Below are 20,425 nucleotides of genomic sequence, written 5' to 3' on the forward strand. Positions count from 1 at the left end.
GGCGCTGTAATCTTTCAGCCATAATTGGAATGATGGGTAGCACATGCATTTGTTTGGTCTTCGTGCTTGTATATTAAGACGTTCTTGCGGCTTCGTTGATTATACTTTATCTGCCTTCAGCCTCCTAAATTTCAAAGCAATCTGCGCTTTTGTTAAGTTCAGAATACGGAGAACAAACGCAATTGCTATTCATTACAGCGGTTTAGCTTGTCGAGATGCCAAAATGGGAACGCGCCAAGTGTCTCTACGCACTGACTTGCCCAAGAGCATTTCATAAAGCGATCTATGCCGCTGGTCGATGCATGCGTCCGTAGCGTAATGACTAGAGGTCCTGTGTTTAAATCCTGCCGTCGGAAAATTTAATAATGGTTATTTAATTACTTATGACACAGTATTTTCATTGAAAATGACGAATCTACAAAGTCACGAAGCCATTTGCAGCCAGAAGGATGAAGTTTAGCCAAATCCATGCACTACTCATGATTCGCTTGCTGGCTGAACCACCCCGCTTGAAGCTCCAGTAGACACTAGCGCCAGATCTTCCCTCTAATAACTATTTTATGAAACTCTGCGCTATGGGCGACCTTCAAGACATCACTTCCGCCACGTGACCACTCAGAGCTGCATATATTCCCAGCCAAGTTGCACGGCTTCGCGATTTTGCCTAGCGCTCCCCTTCCAGCCAAAGCCACGCCTGTAACTTCGTAACTCGGTGACGATGGATCGTGAGCTTCGAAGTCGTTCTACTGCTGCACGCGGCGCGTCCCGGGACCGTGGTGCATCCAGTGACCGCGGAGCATCACGCGACCGCGGCGCGGCCCGAGGAGCATCACGCGACCGCGGCGCGGCCCGAGGAGCATCACGGGACCGCGGCGCGGCCCGAGGAGCATCACGGGACCGCGGCGCGGCCCGAGGAGCATCACGGGACCGCGGCGCGGCCCGAGGAGCATCACGGGACCGCGGCGCGGCCCGAGGAGCAACCCGCGGCGCGGCCCGCAGTGCGGCTTTTGATCCCGGTGCTGCCGACGCGGCCGACACGAACCCGGAGGCGGCAGGTGCCGATGCGGCCGATGCCGAAGCGGCTGACCCGGAGGCGGCAGGTGCCGATGCGGCCGATGCCGAGGCGGCTGACCCGGAGGCGGCAGGTGCCGATGCGGCCGATGCCGAGGCGGCTGACCCGGAGGCGGCAGGTGCCGATGCGGCCGATGCCGAGGCGGCTGACCCGGAGGCGGCAGGTGCCGATGCGGCCGATGCCGAGGCGGCTGACCCGGAGGCGGCAGGTGCCGATGCGGCCGATGCCGAGGCGGCTGACCCGGAGGCGGCAGGTGCCGATGCGGCCGATGCCGAGGCGGCTGACCCGGAGGCGGCAGGTGCCGATGCGGCCGATGCCGAGGCGGCTGACCCGGAGGCGGCAGGTGCCGATGCGGCCGATGCCGAGGCGGCTGACCCGGAGGCGGCAGGTGCCGATGCGGCCGATGCCGAGGCGGCTGACCCGGAGGCGGCAGGTGCCGATGCGGCCGATGCCGAGGCGGCTGACCCGGAGGCGGCAGGTGCCGATGCGGCCGATGCCGAGGCGGCTGACCCGGAGGCGGCAGGTGCCGATGCGGCCGATGCGGAGGCGGCTGACCCGGAGGCGGCAGGTGCCGATGCGGCCGATGCGGAGGCGGCTGACCCGGAGGCGGCAGGTGCCGATGCGGCCGATGCGGAGGCGGCTGACCCGGAGGCGGCAGGTGCCGATGCGGCCGATGCGGAGGCGGCTGACCCGGAGGCGGCAGGTGCCGATGCGGCCGATGCCTGAGGCGGCGTGACCCGGAGGCGAGCAGGTGCCGATGCGGCCGATGGGGCCGATGGCCGGAGGCGGCCGACTCGGAGGCGGCAGGTGCCGATGCGGCCGACTCGGAGGCGGCAGGTGCCGATGCGGCCGACTCGGAGGCGGCAGGTGCCGATGCGGGCCGACTCGGAGGCGGCAGGTGCCGATGCGGCCGACTCGGAGGCGGCAGGTGCCGATGCGGCCGACTCGGAGGCGGCAGGTGCCGATGCGGCCGACTCGGAGGCGGCAGGTGCCGATGCGGCCGACTCGGAGGCGGCAGGTGCCGATGCGGCCGACTCGGAGGCGGCAGGTGCCGATGCGGCCGACTCGGAGGCGGCAGGTGCCGATGCGGCCGATCCCGAGGCGGCCGACCCGGATGCGGCCAGTAACCCTGAGGCAGGCGTGGTTGGGCCGGACTTATGGTCGATGTCTTATGCAGGTTGTGAAGCTTCGACGTACAGAGTGACGGGATTTAATGAATTCCTGGACTTACGGCGCATCACCTTCTCGAACCCACTGTCCTTGCACCGGGTCTGCAGTGTCTGCGGCCTGGTTCCGAGGAAGACTCACCACTTACCCTGTTGTCACATCCTATGCGACGGTCCTTGCGGTCGCCATTTTGAGTCGACTGGAGTTTGCCCGCTGAACTGCCAGGAGGTCGCTGCCGACAGCGTCAAAATGTTCGAGTTCGAGGAGCCAGATTATAGAAATGTTCTCGTCCGTTGTCTGAAGGGAGACCGTACTTGCGGCTTCTTGTGCAGACTTATGGATCATCGGGAGCACTTCCTCCTATGTTCGCGTGCGGAGGTCAAGTGCCTCAAGTGCGGTGTGAGCGTGGTCCGCGAGTTCGCGGCGCGTCACATCGCTGAATGCGGTGGCGACGCAGCAGCTGTTGGTCCAGTCACTACACAAGTGCCGGAAGAGCTGGCGCACCTATGCACCGAAGCCGCGTCTAGTACGAATTTTATCGGTTCTCTCCCATGTACCACTGTCGAAAAGCACAAAGCTACAGCCGCGCCCAGCACACTCTACCTGCCAGGACCATTCCGCGGCGCGTCTAAGCATGGTGCGTGGATGCTAATGTATACCCTGAAGGACATGGACCTCTCATTTCTTCTTTATCGGGGCAATGACGCCGTGATAGCGGGTTACACTTTCCGCATCGTCTGTCGTCGTCTTAGTCTTCATAGCGAGGAGAGATATGCCGTGTTCACCCTAGAACTGCGTAAAGGGGACTGGGACTGGTGCGTAGAGTGGCCTTTCACTATGACTGTCGCGATAACCATCGCTCACCTTCGAGATTCGAGAAAAGATATCCAGCTGACTCCGTTTCGAAAGATTGTGGGCAGCCGGTACGTCGAGCTTGATTTTGCTCTCGAGGACTGGTCTACTATACGCAATCCTAGTTTCATGTTCGACGATGCACTTTACCTAACGGTCGAGTTTCTGTGATGCAGTTTGATCCTGTTTGCCCGGGAATTCTTACCGATTGTGTGACTGAAACACCAGGTGATGATCAGTGTATATTTTTTTTCTGGTGGTGCGCGAGGCCAATTCGTCTTAATTGTCTTCTGTAACAATAACAATTACTGTTTTCGTTTTAGAAGTTTCGCTTCTTTTAACGACTGCTTTTCTTGCTGTTGCTTTAATATGCTTGCTCAGACACGTCTTTTGTTTGCAGCCTTTGGCGTCATAAAAAAAATTGGTTCACATTTCTTCGCCTTCGTGTCCTAACTATTTTCTGCGTAAGCAGACACCACAGTTTATTGTCCGTGACGCTTGGTGACGGCTCACTTCGATTTCACTTACGCCTATTGTCGAATGCACTGCTTTTAGCAGGACAACAGCATGCAGTGATCATTACTTTTTCGCAGATGTAAGGTTCCTCTAAGCCCTCATTCACACAGCCGTCAAACGCTCCGTCACGTCACCGTCACGTCAAAAAAACGCGCAGCAGGCGCGAAGGAGCAGTGTACGAATAGGCGACTTTCGCAATGCCGAGCGGTTTTCTGCTGCTGTTCTTGATTGGCAAGCGGAGACCGCAACAAGGGCGCAAAGCTCGGCGACGAACAAGTACGTGGGGGCGAAAAATGTGCAGGAATCGCAAGTTCGGCCATCGGCGTGGTCTATGTCGCACATTTGAGCACCACCGAAACGCACAGCTGAGTTTTCGACGTGCCGCACGTGGAACCAATGCTGGCACGCACGTAAACAAACCAGCCGCCGCTGCTGTTGCCAGCTTCAGCTTTGTAATATGGCTGTATTTAGCGTCGGCTTCTTAATTTCTGATTGGTCGATATTTGAGGGGTGGGGATCCGTCACCGTGCTGGCGACGGAAACGTAGAGCACCGCTCTGCGTCGCCGGCGAGCCGTTTTTGAGGGGAAAACGACTCGGAAACCCTCTCCCCTGACGAAAACGGATGCCGTGACGGTGACCTGACGGAGCGTTTGACGGCTGTGTGAATGAGGCCTAACACAAAGCTGTTCTACTGTCGTTACGTCAAATTTACGTAACCAGTGACAATAGCACGGGCGGTAACGCGCAGCGTTATTTTAAGAGCCCAATCAAACGCTATCCTTTATAGTAAGCCACCTTTGTTTGCTTTCAAAGGCTCAAAGTTGATTGCGTGATGGCAGCCCATCTGGTCAAGATGATACATATTTAAAGGACGGATCAGGATAAAAAAATTGTTTTTAACTTTCTGGGCTCCCCCACGGGAGCCCTGTTCCCAATGAGTGAAAAGCGGCTCAGTGCGTGGTTTTTATGTACAGCGCATGACATGGTTAAGACATCCGACATACACGGACGCAAGATTGCTATCGTTGCGATTAAGGGTGTATGGCGTGGTTTGCATGATCGATGACTGCAGACAAAGGCTTGACGATAGATTATTTTCCTTGGCCATTACACGTAGTTCTCGCCCGTTGCTGGTATGTGACGTACTTGCGCAGTGCTCCGCGAGGGCACTTGATGCAAAGTGTTTATTGACGTCACTTTCAAAGGCTATAGCATTACTCACCTCTACAGCCTTTTTTCACATTGGCTGACAAGAGGCGAAGAGCACGCAGAAGTTATGAGGGTTTTGGTAGGGTCGAGCTGTTCGCGGCTTCTGCTCTGACTAGCCCTGACAGAAACGCACGTCACAGCCGTGATCCAGCTGTCGGGAACTGTCCGAGGTTTCACTCGATAGCACCGTGACCGGAAGTCACTCTCCTGGTCACTGTCGTCTGCTCGTAGCTACTCGTGGACAGAACCACCACTCAGCGAATTCATTGTTGTAGCCTGCGATATGGTGCAGCCTCGGACGCCACGTGGCTGACACAACCAGAACGCTTGCATTGTGTAATCGCAGCCTGAGCGCATAGCACTTGCTCGCAAAAGCGCAGCTTTAGTTGCGATCTCACGCTTCGTGCCACTTAACCGCTGGATTTAAGTTCTCTAATTGGCTGTGAAATTTAAGCAGAATTTCCATACGAACATAGGCTAAATTGCAATCGTACCACATCACTGTTCACGATGCGCCCTTCGATATCCTTAAAGCTCGTGTGACCATCAACGAAAGGCCCGACGCACTTCCTGGCCAGAGCGCATGTACCGCGTCTACTATTCCTGCATGTCAAAAAAGCGCTCGAACTTGGCAACAGAAGGGATGAACATTTGTGAACAGTAATCAGAGAAGCTGCGATTGTATACCATTCGAGCTACTTGAGATAACAGTCACATATGCTGTAGCATTTGCTTGCTCGCACATGAGTTTCACTGACCTGAAAGGCAAAATCCACCTGTTTGCTACACATATAGTAATGAGCAGGAGAGATTTTGCGAAACGCGTCATGAAAAGCAAGCATGTGCGCCTGATCGCTGTGCTTGTCTCTTAAATAAAACAATAAGACTAAAGCTGCATAATTAGGCGGCTCATGAAAAGCTCGCTCAATGGCACCTAAAGCACCGATGCACTAAAGTCCCTATACCTGCGTAAAAGTACTGCCATCCTTTGAAAATGCCGCTTCTCTCTCTCCTGTATTTCCGATCGGACGATGATAGCCCGTGCTTTCACTTGTTTATATATATATATATATTGCTACGTCATGAGCCGGGCAAGGAGAAGAGGAGGAAGACGTTAGCTGGCACAGCCTCTGAAGGCCATCTTTACTTCACCATCAACTTCGTCCTTTAAATAAAGCCGGTTCAGCATTAACCGTAACAGTTTTGTGGTGGAGGTGCTGGGTACTTCGACCAAGACAACGGAGCTGCTGCAGCAAGTGCCACGCCGAAGCCGACGCCTCGCTCGACTGCCTCCGACACCACTTGAGATCCCGATGTCCCACAGCGGCGAACAACAACCTTCTCTGGCTGCTCCAGTGCGAACACCCGGCACTTGGATGCATCAGATGGAACCCCGCCCTTTCTCAGGAAAATTCGGCGAGGACGTGGAGGAATGGCTCACCCACTACAAGCGTGTGAGCAAGTAAAACGGCTCGAACTCCACGGCTCAGCTCGACAATGTCGTTCTGTTCCTCACAGACACTGCGCTAGTGTGGTTTGAGAACCATGAAGATTCCTTCACAAGTGGGACAGCTTCGTTACTGAAATCACAGAGTGCTTTGGCGATTCCACGACGAAAAGGAAGCGGGCGGAGCAGACATTACTTCAGCGCGCTCTAGTCCCAGGTGAGACCTGTACTACGTACATAGACGCGATCCTGAAACTTTGCAAGACGGTCAATCCTCGAATGTCCGAAGAGGACAAAGTTGGACACCTTCTCAAAGGCATAGCCGAGGATGTTTACAATTATTTAATCGGAAAGGAGAGTCTCGCCTCGGTCGCCGACCTCATCAAGCATTGCCGCACATTTGAGCCCTTGAAGCTGTGCCGTATCACGCCAAAGTTCAGCAGGTTAGCGAATGTCACGACGGTGGCAAGCGTTGACGATAACGACAACTACAGTTTTCAATTTGACCTTGCGGCAACTATAAGGCAAATTGTCCGCGAAGAACTTGAACGACACACCACAGGGGCGGATGTCGAGCAGCTTGGTTGCGCTTCCAACCAACCTGAAGAACATGCATCTGCTGTGTCGGCATTGTCTGCATGCCAGGCGTTGCAGACTGTCGAGTCGATCAGCTGCGACAGCATCGACGTTCGTTTTCCGTCGACGTGACGCACGATCAACGCACTCGTCGAGCTACCACCACGAATCGGCGTTCAGAAGATCGCGTTTATTATTCTCAGCGTCCCAGGGTTGACCCCGAGGCTTACAACGTCGGTCGCGCATCGCCTGTGTGTTACAGCTGTGGCGCCTCAGGACACATTGCTCGTCTTTGTCGCCTGCGCCGACTGACAACAACATATGGCCCACCACCACCTTGGTCCAATTTGAACGTGACAGTTATGACGACCGCTGGCCGACAGACCCTGATACTACAAACACCACAGGCGCGCCACCCCGGAATACCTTCCGTCAATATAGTAGAAGGAGTGGCTCGCCAGCTTCAGACCGCAGCCTGACGCCCCCAACCAGTCGCCAACGCCGGTGCTACGTCACCACCACCGTCGGGAAACTAACCAGCGCGGCCGATGGAGGTAAGGTCGCCGGACAGTCTACGTCTCTGCGAAATACTCCTCTGCCTATTATGATGGTGAAGAACAAAGTGCGTGTGTTAATTGATAGTATACCTGCAACATCATTAGTGGATACTGGTGCTACTGTTTCCGTCATGAGTGTGACGTTCAAGGAGAGGCTGGGTCGGAAAGTTATGTTCTCGTGGAATGATGGTGTGAGGTTTCGTGGTGTCAGTGGAGAGTGCCTTATTCCCCTTGGTATTTGTGTTGCAAGTGTTTTATTCGGAGGGGAAAATCTTAAAACAGAATTTCTCGTACTACCGCGGTGCACTCATGATGTGATTCTCGGGATTGACTTTCTTCAGGATTGTGGTGCTTCCTTTAACTGTGGCACAGGCAAAATTACCTCGAATAGTGCGCTGTTCGTCACCCTTCCCGACACATCTTTACCACACAAAAACTATTGTGTTGTTTTGAACGATTTGCTGCTACAGCCTTGGTCGCTGTCATGTGTCCCTGTCAATGTCGCTGCTGCCGACCTTTCATCGTTTGACGCGCAAGTTCAGCCACTTACGTCGAGCTGCTCAAAGAAAGATGTACTTGTGATGCGCTCTCTCCTGAGAGTAGTGAATGGCGCCTCAAATTTGTGGGATTTTAATTGTTCTTGCGTCCCTGCTGTTCTCCCGCGTGATATGAAGTTCGCTGAATTTGACGAGATTACGTACAGCTCCATTACAGTTCTAAGCGAGGAGGAACAGTCTCATACTAGCGATCCCCACCGAAGCACTTCTGAAGAGCAGATTCTACGGATGATCAACAAGGCGCTTGCCTCACATGAGCGCCACGCTCTCACACAAGTTTTGTGGGCACATCTTTCTGTGTTCGATTTCACACAAGGTGACAAGCAGGCTTCACTCCCGCGTTCTCGTGCTCGCCACAGAATTGACACCAGATCTGCGCACCCCATTCAGCAAAAGCCTTACCGCGTTTCTTCAGCAGAGAGGACAGTTATCGCTGAACAGGTGAAAGACATGCTACGGAAAAGTGTTGTTCAAGAGTCCTCTAGTCCGTGGGCAGCACCAGTAATCTTAGTAAAGAAGAAAGATGGATCGTGGCGGTTCTGCGTTGATTACAGGAAACTGAACGCGGTCACCAAAAAGGATGTGTATCCGCTTCCTAGAATTGACGATGTCATCAATTGTCTACATTCCGCTCCCTAATTTTCATCACTGGATTTGCGATCAGGGTATTGGCAAATACCCATGCACCCAGACGATAAGGAGAAAACGGTCTTCGTGACACCAGACGGTCTTTATGAATTTAACTTTATGCCGTTCGGCCTTTGCAACGCGCCAGCAACATTCGAACAATTTATGGACACTATCCTCCGAGGACTTAAAGGGAAAATTTGTTTGTGCTACCTCGATGATGTGGTGATTTTTGGCAGCACATTGAGTGAGCATAACAGCCGTCTCAGTCTTGTTCTGGATTGCGTCGAGAAAGCCTGCTTGATCCTGAATTAAAAAAAATGTCGTTTCGGGGAAACTGAGACGTTAGTACTTGGGCATCTGGTCGCCAAAACGGCGTGAGGCCAGATCTACGGAAAATTGAGGGAGTCAGCTCCTTCGAAGCACCGAAGTCAGTACGGAAGTTGAGGAATTTCTTGGGCCTGTGTTCATATTTTCGTCGCTTCGTCCCAAGATTCGCCGATGTGGTGTACCCCCTAACATGTCTTCTCCAAAAAGCCGTCCCTTTCAACTGGAGATCGGCTTGTGACGACGCATTCCGCCAGCTCAAATTTCTACTAACGTCAGGGCCCATATTGCGTCACTCGATGCATCCTCACCTACGGAAGTGCACGCTGATGCCAGTGGCATCGGCATCGGCGCCGTAATAGTACAACGTCATCATGAAGCTCAACACGTTGTGGCTTATGCTAGTCACTCTGACTAAGGCGGAACGCAATTACACTGTCACCGAGCAAGAATGCTTGGCAGCTGTTTTCGCTGTCCACAAATTTCGGCCCTATATCTACGGACGCCCGTTCACTATCGTTACCGACCACCACGCGTTATGCTGGTTGGTGAATCTCCGTGACCCGAGTGGACGACTGGCACGTTGGGCTCTTGGACTGCAGGAGTACGACTTCGTTATTTACTACAAGTCTGGGCGTCGCCACGCAGATGCGGACTGTCTCTCCCACCTTCCTCTGACGACGACGGAGTGTGAAGAAGACAATTTTGATGACTGTGTTGCTCTCATTTCTTCTACATTTCCAGACTCGATGACTTTCAAGGCAAAACAGGAAAATGATAGTAGTTTGGAACCTCTATTTGTAGCTGCATTGCGTCCTGGAGCCACCGGTCGATTTTGTGTCCGTGACGGCCTGCTTTACAAGACCACTTATTTGGCTAAAGGCGCACGCTTGCTTCTGATGGTGCCGCAGAGTTAGCGAGCGGACATACTGAGAGCCATGCACGACGATGCGACTTCTGGCCATCTAGGATTCATCAGAACTTTGAATCGGACACAGGAGCGTTTATCTGGCCCAGAATGTGGGACACAGTCAAGCACTATGTCGCCAGTTGCGAACAATGTCAACGCTACAAGCGACCTACAACCGCTCCGCCAGGTCTTCTCCAACCGCTGCCGCCGCCTCGCCTGCCATTTCAACAAGTGGGTATCGAACTTCTGGGCCCATTTCCTCGATCATCTACCGACAGCCGGTGGGTGATCGTATGCGTCGACCATCTGACCCGTTACGCGGAAACGGCGGCCGTACCATCTTCAACAGCTGCGTCCGTTGCAACGTTTTGCTTCGATTCATTATTCTTAGGCATGGTGCCCCACATGTAATCATTAGCGATGGCGGTCGTCAGTTCGTTGCGGACGCCGTAGAAGAACTGCTTCGTCTCTGCAGTTCGCAGTTCCACCATTCAACGCCTTATCACCCTCAGATAAATGGGCTTGTAGAATGTACGAACAGAACTCTAACTAACATGCTGGCCATGTACGTATCTTCCGATCACTGAGACTGGGATGACGTACTCCCCTTCATAACCTATGCTTATAATACTGCAAAGCATGAGGCGACCGATTACAGTCCTTTTTATCTCATTTACGCACGTCCACCGCTAAGCTGCATTGACACTATACTACCGTTTGACTTTCACAGCGAGTACTCTGTTGCCAAGACGCTTTGTCTTGCCGAAGAATCCCGGCGTATTGCTCGTCCTCGTACTGTGGCATCGCAACACCGATCGAAAGAGCGCTATGACAGCCGACACCAGTCTGTCTCGTACGCAAAAGGAGACTTTGTGTGGTTGTGGACCCCGCTACGTAAACGTGGCTTATGCGAAACGTTTTTACCCCAGTACATGGGCCTATTCGTCGTTGTAGATCGCTTGAGTGACTTGACGTACGTGGTGGCACACTTGACGTCAGCTGGTAGTCGGTCTAGCCGGACCCAGTTAGTACATGTTGCTCGTCTTAAGCGGTTTCATCCCACGCTTTCCGAGTGATTTGTACTTGCCTTGCGGGCTTCGTCTGGCAACCGGGGATTGCTACGTCATGATCCGGGCAAGGAGAAGAGGAGGAAGACGTTAGCTGGCACAGCCTCTCGACGCTATCTTTACTTCACCATCAACTTTGTCCTTTAAATAAAGCCGGTTCAACATTACCCGTAACAATATATATATTGATACGGAACAGCCGCACCAGTTTAGCTGCACTGAGGAAAAGGAATACGACGTGTTCCCGCTTGATATAGCATCGCCATTTTAGCTTCCCTGTAAATAAATTGTAAATAGCCTTGGGCATCAGCTACACGTAACATTTATTGGTGGAGGCGGACGTTCCCCTTACCCATCATGCAGCTTCGCTGCGGCCGCAATGGCGCCACCGCCACTTCGGCTCCTGCTGGCGGCACTTCATCTACGCAAGCGTCTCCGCCTGCAGCCCCGATCTGTATCATAGTTTCCCGCCCTCGGGATCCTGGTGTTTTCACCGGAGTCGGCAGTCCTGATGTTGACGACTGGCTCCGCTTATACGAACGTGTCAGCACCAGTGACATGTGGGATCCCACTATTATGCTTGCCAACGTTCTTTTATACCTCGACGCAGCTTCACGGGCCTGGTTCCAGACTCACGAAGAGATCTCGAGCTGGGATTTCTTCAATGAGAAGCTCCGAGACCTTTTTGGCAATCCGTTCGGTCGCAACTCAAAGCGCCAAAAAGGCCCTTCCCGCACGTGTACAGACGTCAACCGAGTCCAACATGTCGTACATTCTCGACGTCTTGACCCTTTGTGCCAAGGCTGACCCCCGCAGGGGCGTCTGCGTAAGCAGGCGTTAGGTGTGTTGCGACACCACGGACCCGAGCACACGAGGTTTGGACCCTCCCGCGTGTAGCCGTGCGCGGCTTAGCCGTGTCTGGGGAAAGGGGGATCCTGGGGGTTGAGCCGATGCCGGGTGTTCGGACCTTTACGGCCCCTCGGCGGAGGCAACACACCTCTTTGGCCTCTGCTTCACATAGACGGCGCCTCCAGACTGACCCACCTGGAGGAAATCGGCAGTCGCCTTTTCCTACCTCCTCTCCAATCTTCGTCTTTATCTCTCACCTTTTCAGCTTACCTGTCCTCTTTTCACTTCTTCTTACTTCCGAATTTCCAGGCGGCAAGGGTTAACCGCGTGTAACATATCCACTCTTGGGTATATACATTAGGTTATAGTGGCTGTGTACTGCTGGCGCTGGCAGGCCATGTATATGCAGAATCTTGCCGCGTCCCCTTGTTGGGCTCCGTGGTGGGCGGCTGGCACAGCTGCCGAAATTTATATAATTTTATGGCTTTAAGCTCCTTCCCAAAACTCCCTGATCGCCCTCTTTTGAAGAGAGGGCGCACCGATGAATCTTTCACCTTTTTTGCCAAGAGCAAGGAAATCTTTCCACGGTTCCATGTGATCCATACTGAAATTCCCCAAAAGACTGTAAGAACGCTATCACCCTTTATTGTCGCAAAGTGCCTCACCGACACTCTGGGCCCCGGATACAAAATCACAAAAATGGCCAATGGCGACCTTCTCCTTGAAATTCGTGACAAAGTACAATATGAGAAGCTGACAAATCTCGTTTCATTTGGTGACATCCAAATTTCGGTAACTCCACATCGTTCCCTCAACAGCACACGAGGTGTAGTTTCGGAACAAGATCTCTTAGAATTGACTGAGACAGAGCTCCTAGAGGGCTGGAAGGAACAACATGTCACGAATGTGCAGCGAATTAAGATCCGACGCGACGACAAAGAAATTCCTACGAAACACCTCATTCTCACTTTCTGCACCAGCACACTCCCCGAACAGATCGAAACAGGCTACATAAAAATCAATGTCAGACCATACATACCAAACCCACGACGCTGTTTTAAGTGGCAAAGATTCGGTCACGGCTCTCAGAGCTGTCGAGGTCGTACTACCTGTGCAAAGTGCGCGTCGCATGACCACCCCGCGGACGACTGCAACGACCCACTCCACTGTGCAAACTGCGACGGTGAGCACCCTGCTTATTCTCGCTCCTGTCCTTCATGGAAGAAGGAAAAAGAAATAATCACTCTAAAAGTAAAAGAAAACATTTCGTTCAAAGAAGCGCGCAAACGCCTCTCTGTTGTATAGGGACCGACATTCTCCGAAGTGGCACGGCAGGGGGAAGTGCCACAACGGTTCTCGGCGACCGTCAGGGCCACGCAGAGTGGACCGGCGGTAGTGCCACCCGCCCCCACTGGGGGATCCGCTAGTGCTGTTCCACCACCCAGCAAGAACAGCCAGCAGCCCTCCGGGCCTGCGGCATCTAGGACTTCTAGGGCCTCTGCTCGTGCAGAGAAGCCCGAATCTCCGCGAGCGTACGCCGCGAGCGGGCATCCAGCGCCTCGGCGGAGGCAATGGATACATCACCAAGTGTATCGGCGTCTCAGACGCCGAAGCACCGGCGCAGCTCTCAGGAGCGCGCCAAGAAAGACAAACCCCGCATCACGGGGCCCGGAAAGGGCCCTGTGGGCTAACATAACTTTCCTCTCTTAAACACACAGCACAAAACACATTCATTATGGATACAAAAATACTACAATGGAATGTGAGAGGACTTCTTTATAACCTCGACGATATTAGAGAACTCCTACATAAACATAATCCAAAGTTGCTGTGTGTTCAAGAGACACATCTGAAACCCACAAATACAAACTTTCTTCGTCACTACACCATCTACCGTAAAGACCGTGATGTGGCGAACGCCTCGTCTGGCGGTGTAGCAATAGTTGCCAACAAGTCTGTAGCTTGTCAATATGTCGTCCTTCAGACGCCCCTTGAGGCAGTGTCAGTTCGGGCACTTCTTTTCAGTAAGTTGGTAACCGTATGCTCCATTTATATACCCCCGAATCATCATCTCGATAAAAAAGACTTCCATAACCTCATTGATCAGCTTCCCGAACCCTACATACTCGTGGGAGATTTTAACGCTCATAACACGATGTGGGGAGACTCACGATGCGATGCGAGAGGTAGATTCATAGAAAACTTCCTCGTGAACTCCGGTGCATGCCTCTTCAATAAAAAGGAGCCAACCTATTATAACCTCCATCACAATTCATACTCATCAATAGACTTGGCGATTGGTTCTGCTTCCCTTTTTTCCCACTTAGAATGGAGTGTAATTAAAAACCCATTCGGAAGTGATCACTTTCCAGTCACACTAAACTCAGTTACCCAACATAACTCCCCTCCGCATGTCCCTAGGTGGAGACTAGCGTCCGCCGATTGGAAACTTTTTAAAGAATCGACATTTATATCACGCGATTTTATCAATGAATTTAGCATAGACGACGCAGTAGCGTATTTTACCGCTTTTATTATTGACGCAGCAGAGAAATGCATTCCACAAACAAGTGGCAGCTCGTTCAAAAGACGAGTGCCTTGGTGGAATGAAGACTGCAAGCAGGCACGCAAAAAACAAAATAAAGCATGGGGCATGCTCCGTCGATCGCCAACAGCTGAAAACCTCATAGAGTTTAAACACATTAAATCACAGGGAAGGCGAACGCGACGGCAAGCCAAGAGGGTAAGCTGGGAAAGGTTCCTTTCAGGCATTAATTCCTATACCCAAGAGGCAAAAGTATGGAACGGGATACGAAGTCTTAAGGGGCAACAAAGCCATCCATTACCCCTGGTAAATGACGAAGGGAACAGCCTAGAAGACCAAGCTGATGCGCTTGGGGAATACTTCGAACGGGTGTCTAGCTAGCTCTGTGCATTATTCCCAATCATTCATCAGTTACAAAGAAATAGAAGAACATAAGGCACTTGACCGCAGATGCAAACAAAACGAACCATACAACAGTCCCTTCGACATCGCAGAACTGAAAGCTGCTTTGAACGCATGCAAAAGCTCCGCGCCGGGAGCTGACAGGATCATGTACGACATGCTCAAGTGACTTACACACTGACACACAAATTACGCTCCTCGCACTTTTCAACACAATTTGGGCCGCCGGATACCTTCCAGCTAGGTGGAAGGAAGCTATCGTTGTCCCAATTTTGAAGCAGAAGAAATACCCATCCTTGGTATCAAGTTACCGCCCAATAGCACTGACCAGCTGCCTATGTAAGCTGTTCGAAAAGATGATCAATCGCCGTCTGTTGCACTTTCTTGAATCCAAAAAGTTGCTCGACCCACATCAGTGTGGTTTCAGGGAAGGGCGGTCGACAACAGACCACCTCGTACGCGTCGAGGCTAACATTCGTGACGCATTTGCGCACCAACAGTACTTTTTGTCGGTGTTCCTCGACATGAAAAAAGCATACGACACCACTTGGCGCTACGGAATTCTGCGGGATCTGTCAGGAATGGGTATCCGTGGGAACATGTTAAACGTCATTGAAAGTTACCTAACAAATCGGACATTCCGTGTTCGAATTGGTAATGCTTTGTCCAGGTCATTTATCCAGGAAACCGGGGTACCGCAGGGTGGTGTAATCAGTTGTACCCTTTTTATTATAAAATGAACTCCTTGCGATCATCTATTCCGCAAAGTATTTTTTATTCTGCATATGTCGATGATGTGCAAATCGGATTTAAATCGTGTAACCTCGCCGTCTGCGAACGACATGTTCAGCTTTGCCTAAACAAAGTGTCCAAATGGGCTAACGAAAATGGATTTAAGTTATATCCCCAGAAAAGCTCCTGTGTGCTCTTTACAAGAAAGAGGGGCCTCGTGCCTGAGCCCACTATCGAACTCCTTGGCCAACGCCTACCTCTAAACGCAGAGCACAAGTTTTTAGTTGTGATACTGGACACTAAACTATCCTTCCTTCCCCACATTAGGTACCTCAAAGTTAAATGCCTAAACACAATGAACATTCTCAAAATACTGTCACACACAACATGGGGCAGCGACAGAAAGTGCTTGTTGAACCTGTACAAGAGCCTAGTACGTTCACGCTTAGAATATGGTGCCGTGGTGTATCACTCTGCTGCGCCAACCGCATTAAGAATGCTGGATCCGATTCATCATTTAGGCATCCGATTGGCCACGGGCGCCTTCAGGACAAGTCCCGTACAAAGTCTCTACGTGGAATCGAATGAATGGTCTCTTAATTTACAGAGGTCATACTCTAGTTTCACTTATTTTCTGAAAGTGCATTCGAACCCTGAACACCTATGTTACACGACCATAAACAATACCACATCTGCCACACTGTTTCGCAATCAACTTACAGCAAGAGAAAGCTAAGTAGTGAAATGGGCGTCCCATTGCTTGAAAATCGCCTAATGCCACCAGCAAAGCTGCTACCTTCGCGGCAGTGGCGGGTGGTAGAATGTGACACATCTTTTATCGAGGTTACAAAACATGCTCCACAGACACACATTCACATGCACTTTTTAGAACTTCAGTCAAAGTACTGTTGCCCTGAATTTTACACGGATGCGGCAAAGTCACATGCCGGCGTATCTTACGCAGCTTTGGGTCCTTCCTTCTCTGAGTCCGGCATTCTGCACCCTCAGACAAGTATTTTTACAGCAGAAACCTACGCAGTACTGACTGCAGTAAAACACATCAAGGAATCCGAACTACAAAAGACAATAATATTCACAGACTCCTTAAGTGTTGTAAAAGCTTTACTGTCTTTAAAAAAGCACAAGAATCCTGTTTTTATTGAGCTTTATTCACTATTGTGCACTATTTATTCATCCAATAAACATGTGATAGTATGCTGGGTTCCTGGGCATAGGGAAATAGAAGGTAATATGCTTGCCGACAAAATGGCTACATCAGTTGCATCGGATGCTGTTAATTCTACCATGACTGTCTCAGCTGGAGATCTTAAACCTTTTGTACGCAAGAAGCTAAAAAACCACGTAGAAAGTATCTTTCTTCAGCTTACAGAGAGCATATTCCTCGCCATCCGGCAATGTTCCTTGGACCAGAGCCGTTTTTCGATAGCAAATCAGTTTTAAACTTTTTAAATGATTTTGCTCTATTGAAAGTGATAGGCACGAGACATTCGTAGCGCATCCTTTTTCAAGAGGCTGCTGCTGCGATAGGACCGCTTTGTAACGCCCATGCTTCCATGCCCTTGCGTTTCAAGGGCCTTGGAAATGCAGTAGTGCTACAAACGACACACTGTAGTTCATTTTATCGCCCCTTGTCAATGTATTTCTTGTTTTAAAGTACATTCATTGGTCATTTCCATAATTTTATTACATGTGTTTACGGACTTTACTGCCACTGTTTTTAGGCCCCTCTACAGCCATGTCACAACCAACGACATAATTAATTATTTCATTATTAACTCATTAACTGTGGCCTGGCGCTCTTTGGCCATACTTGGCCCTTGCGCCACAAAACACCAAATTCATCATCATCATCATCATCATCATCATCAAGGCTGACCCGAACATGTCAGACCACGATAAGGTTAATCACGTCCTCAAAGGAATTTCTGATGACGCCTTCAATTTACTGGTGTTTACGAACGCCACCAGCATCGATACGACCCTCAAGGAGTGCAGCCGTATCGAGCACGCTAAAAGTCGTCGGGTATCCAAGCACATCATGCGACTTCTCATCACAGCTGCTACGTCATCCTATGACGACCTCTTCCACCAGCCTTCGCGATGTGACAACTTAACCCGCATAATTCGTCGTGAGGTTGAAGCAGCTCAACCAGCGGCCATTTCATTCCCGACACCTGATCATTCTCTGGCAACAACCTCCTTGATATAGGCCGTCGTCCGTCAAGAGTTGTCAGACGTCGGCTTGAACTCCGTTCGTTCTGTGCGCTCGGAACCTCTTTCTCCACGCACGTTTCCACTCAGCTCTTCTTACTCCTCTTATGGAGAGCATAACCCGTCCGAATGGCGAACCGTGGACGACAAGCCGATATCTTTTAACTGCCGATGCAGTGGACATATCGCTCGCAACTGCCGCAGCCACTCGACTTCTCCGACGCGCTTTTCTTCTGATTGCCACCCTCGTCCCTCTAGTGCGTGCTTTTCCTTCGCTCCTCCTATGTCCGATCCATCATCTCACCCTGTGACACCTCTGACACGACCCCGCTACTTTCGCTCGCCTTCTCCCTCCCACCGTCAATCTCATTCGCCCCCGTCACGCCGTGCTCCTTCTCCGACCTACTCGCCGCACCCCCGACCGGAAAACTAGAAAGTACAGCTTCTGGAGGTGCAGCTGCAACGACGACATTGGCACGAAATCCTCGCTTCACCTTACCCACGAGCAAGAATCTTTTGGACGTTCTCGTCGACAATGTTCCTGTGTGCGCGTTGATTGACACCAGGGCGCATGTGTCAATTATGAGTGCTGCTCTTCGCCGTCGGCTCAATAAAGTTCTGACGCCTGCCTCGAACCGAGTTGTACGAGTCACCGACGGATGGACTATCGCTATTGTTGGCATGTGCTCTGCCCGACTCACCATTGCTGAGAGACACACCGTCGTTCTCTTCACCGTCATCGAGAATTGCTCTCACGAACTCATTCTCGGTCTGGATTTCCTCGCTAGTCATTCTGCCCTCATTGACTGTTCGGCTGGCTCACTTCGCCGTGACTTGCCTCTTCTTGCGAACCTGTGGACCCGCCTAGATACCATTTGAGCTGCATGGACTTTATTCGCCTGCCGCCTCACTCTGTGACACACGTCGACTTGTTTTCCTCATTAGCTGTACCTGACGGCAATTACGTGGTCGCACCAATTCCGGCCGTTATACTTACACATGGTGTTACCGTGCCGCACAATGTACTGACAATTACCCCTTGTCAATTTCTCGCTAACCGCACAAGTTCTGCCTCAGGGGATCTCATTGGCTATAATTAGCGCTCTGCAGGATGATGAGGTCGAGCCATTCACAGTCGATAATTGTTACAGCTCAGCCCATACCGTGACTTCATCCCACGGCAGTGACGTCGACATTGAGAGGATGGTTTCCTCTGACCTTACACCTGCTCAAGCTGAAGCCATCTGCCACGTTCTTGAAGGCTATAGCGACATTTTTGACTTTGATAATCGACCCTTAGTTCAAACGTCCGTCGTGACCCATCGCATAAATACGGGCGATGCGAACCCTATTCACCGACGTCCATATCGTGTTTCTGTATCGGAAGGAGCTGTTAACCAACAGGAAGTGAAAAAGGTGCTTGAAAAGGACATTATCGAGCCTTCCTGTAGTCCCTGGGCTTCTCCCGTCGTACTCGTCAAAAAGAAGGATGGAACGTGGCGCTTTTGTGTAGATTATCGCCACCTGAACAAAATAAAAAAAGGACGTTTACTCTTTACCACCTATTGATGACGCTCTAGACTGCCTGTACTGTGTCACGTATTTTTCTTCTATCGACTTCTATCGACTGTCCGGCTACTGGCAGATATCCGTCGATGACATAGACCGAGAGAAGACTGCATTTGTTACCCCTGACGGTCTCTATCAGTTCAAGGTGACGCCTTTCGGTCTCTGTAAAGCGCTCGCTTCCTTCGAACGAATGATGGATTCAGGGGTTCAAGTGGTCCACCTGTTTGTGCTATCTGGACGACGTCATCGTTCATTCACCCACATTCGACTCGCCTCTAGACCGTCTTTCAGCGATTCTTGACGTGTTCCACCGGGCCAGTCTCCAGTTGAACTCGTCAAAATGTCACTTCGCTCGCCACCAAATCCCCGTCCTTGGACACGTCGTGGATGCCAGAGGCGTGCGACCTGATCGAGACAAAATTCGCGCCGTTACGAACTTTGCTCTTCCGAAGTCTACCAAGGACGTTCGTATAGTTTCGTAGGGCTGTGCTCCTATTTCCGACGCTTTGTAAAAGATTTTGCGACCATCGCGCATCCTCTTACCGACCTCTTGAAGAAAGACGTCCCGTTTTCTTGAGGTCTGACAATGCTGCTTATTTTTCGTAGCTCACTACTTTCCTTACCATGCCTGCAATCCTGGCAAACTTTGACCCGTCTGCCTCAACGGAAGTTCAAACTGATGCCAGTGGTCACGGCATAGGAGCAATGTTAGTACAACGCCAGCGTGGACATGATCGCTTTATAGCCTATGCCAGCCGACTTATATAACCCGCCGAGTGCAATTATTCAATCATAGAGCGCGAGTGCCTCGCTCTTGTATGGGCTGTTGCGAAGTTTCGTCCATACTTGTACGGACGCCCATTCTGTGCCCGCAGCCGTGGCCTAGTGGTAGAACGCCCGCCTCGGCTGCGGGAGGCTGTGGGTTCGATTCCCACCGCCGCCGGGCACCCATTGGTTCAAAAGGGTACAAGCGTACCCCGGCCTGGCGTTCGGCTTCCTTCAGGGGTGATACGCTTGGGAAAGGAGCCTGCGCCCTGAATTCCCGTCGAAACCAACGTGAGCACGGACGCGCGAGGGCAAAATCCCACCTGCTCCGCGGGCCAAACAGTCACGTGATCACTTGAGTCCGGCGCAGCCAAGTTAGGTCGCATTCCCAGAGGCGGAGCGCCGTTTGCGGAATCCACGTGCGTACTCTCGACTCCAACGCTTAT

At 51.7% G+C, this 20,425-nt stretch overlaps 3 protein-coding genes across 3 annotated transcripts; 2 read left to right on the top strand and 1 right to left on the bottom strand.

The window, feature by feature from the left end:
- Nucleotides 1-613: 613 nt before the first annotated feature.
- LOC125943259 (nematocyst expressed protein 3-like) lies at nt 614-1,161 on the bottom strand (the record flags this gene model as incomplete). The annotated part of the gene is made up of 1 exon (XM_049662077.1): nt 614-1,161. A coding segment is annotated over one exon (546 nt), but the record flags the coding sequence as incomplete, so codon positions are not given.
- Nucleotides 1,161-1,798, top strand: LOC119443148 (nematocyst expressed protein 3-like). Its single transcript, XM_049662090.1, has 2 exons — nt 1,161-1,190; nt 1,229-1,798. Exons 1-2 carry the CDS (start codon nt 1,161-1,163, stop codon nt 1,796-1,798), a joined length of 600 nt encoding a protein of 199 aa, XP_049518047.1.
- An 87-nt stretch (nt 1,799-1,885) lies between these two features.
- On the top strand, nt 1,886-3,490 carry LOC125943260 (uncharacterized). The gene is made up of 2 exons (XM_049662095.1): nt 1,886-2,150; nt 2,211-3,490. Exons 1-2 carry the CDS (start codon nt 1,886-1,888, stop codon nt 3,260-3,262), a joined length of 1,317 nt encoding a protein of 438 aa, XP_049518052.1. The 3' UTR covers nt 3,263-3,490.
- The last annotated feature ends 16,935 nt before the right edge of the window (nt 3,491-20,425 follow it).

This window comes from Dermacentor silvarum, chromosome 1 (assembly GCF_013339745.2).
Source record: "Dermacentor silvarum isolate Dsil-2018 chromosome 1, BIME_Dsil_1.4, whole genome shotgun sequence".
Classification (NCBI taxonomy): domain Eukaryota; kingdom Metazoa; phylum Arthropoda; class Arachnida; order Ixodida; family Ixodidae; genus Dermacentor; species Dermacentor silvarum.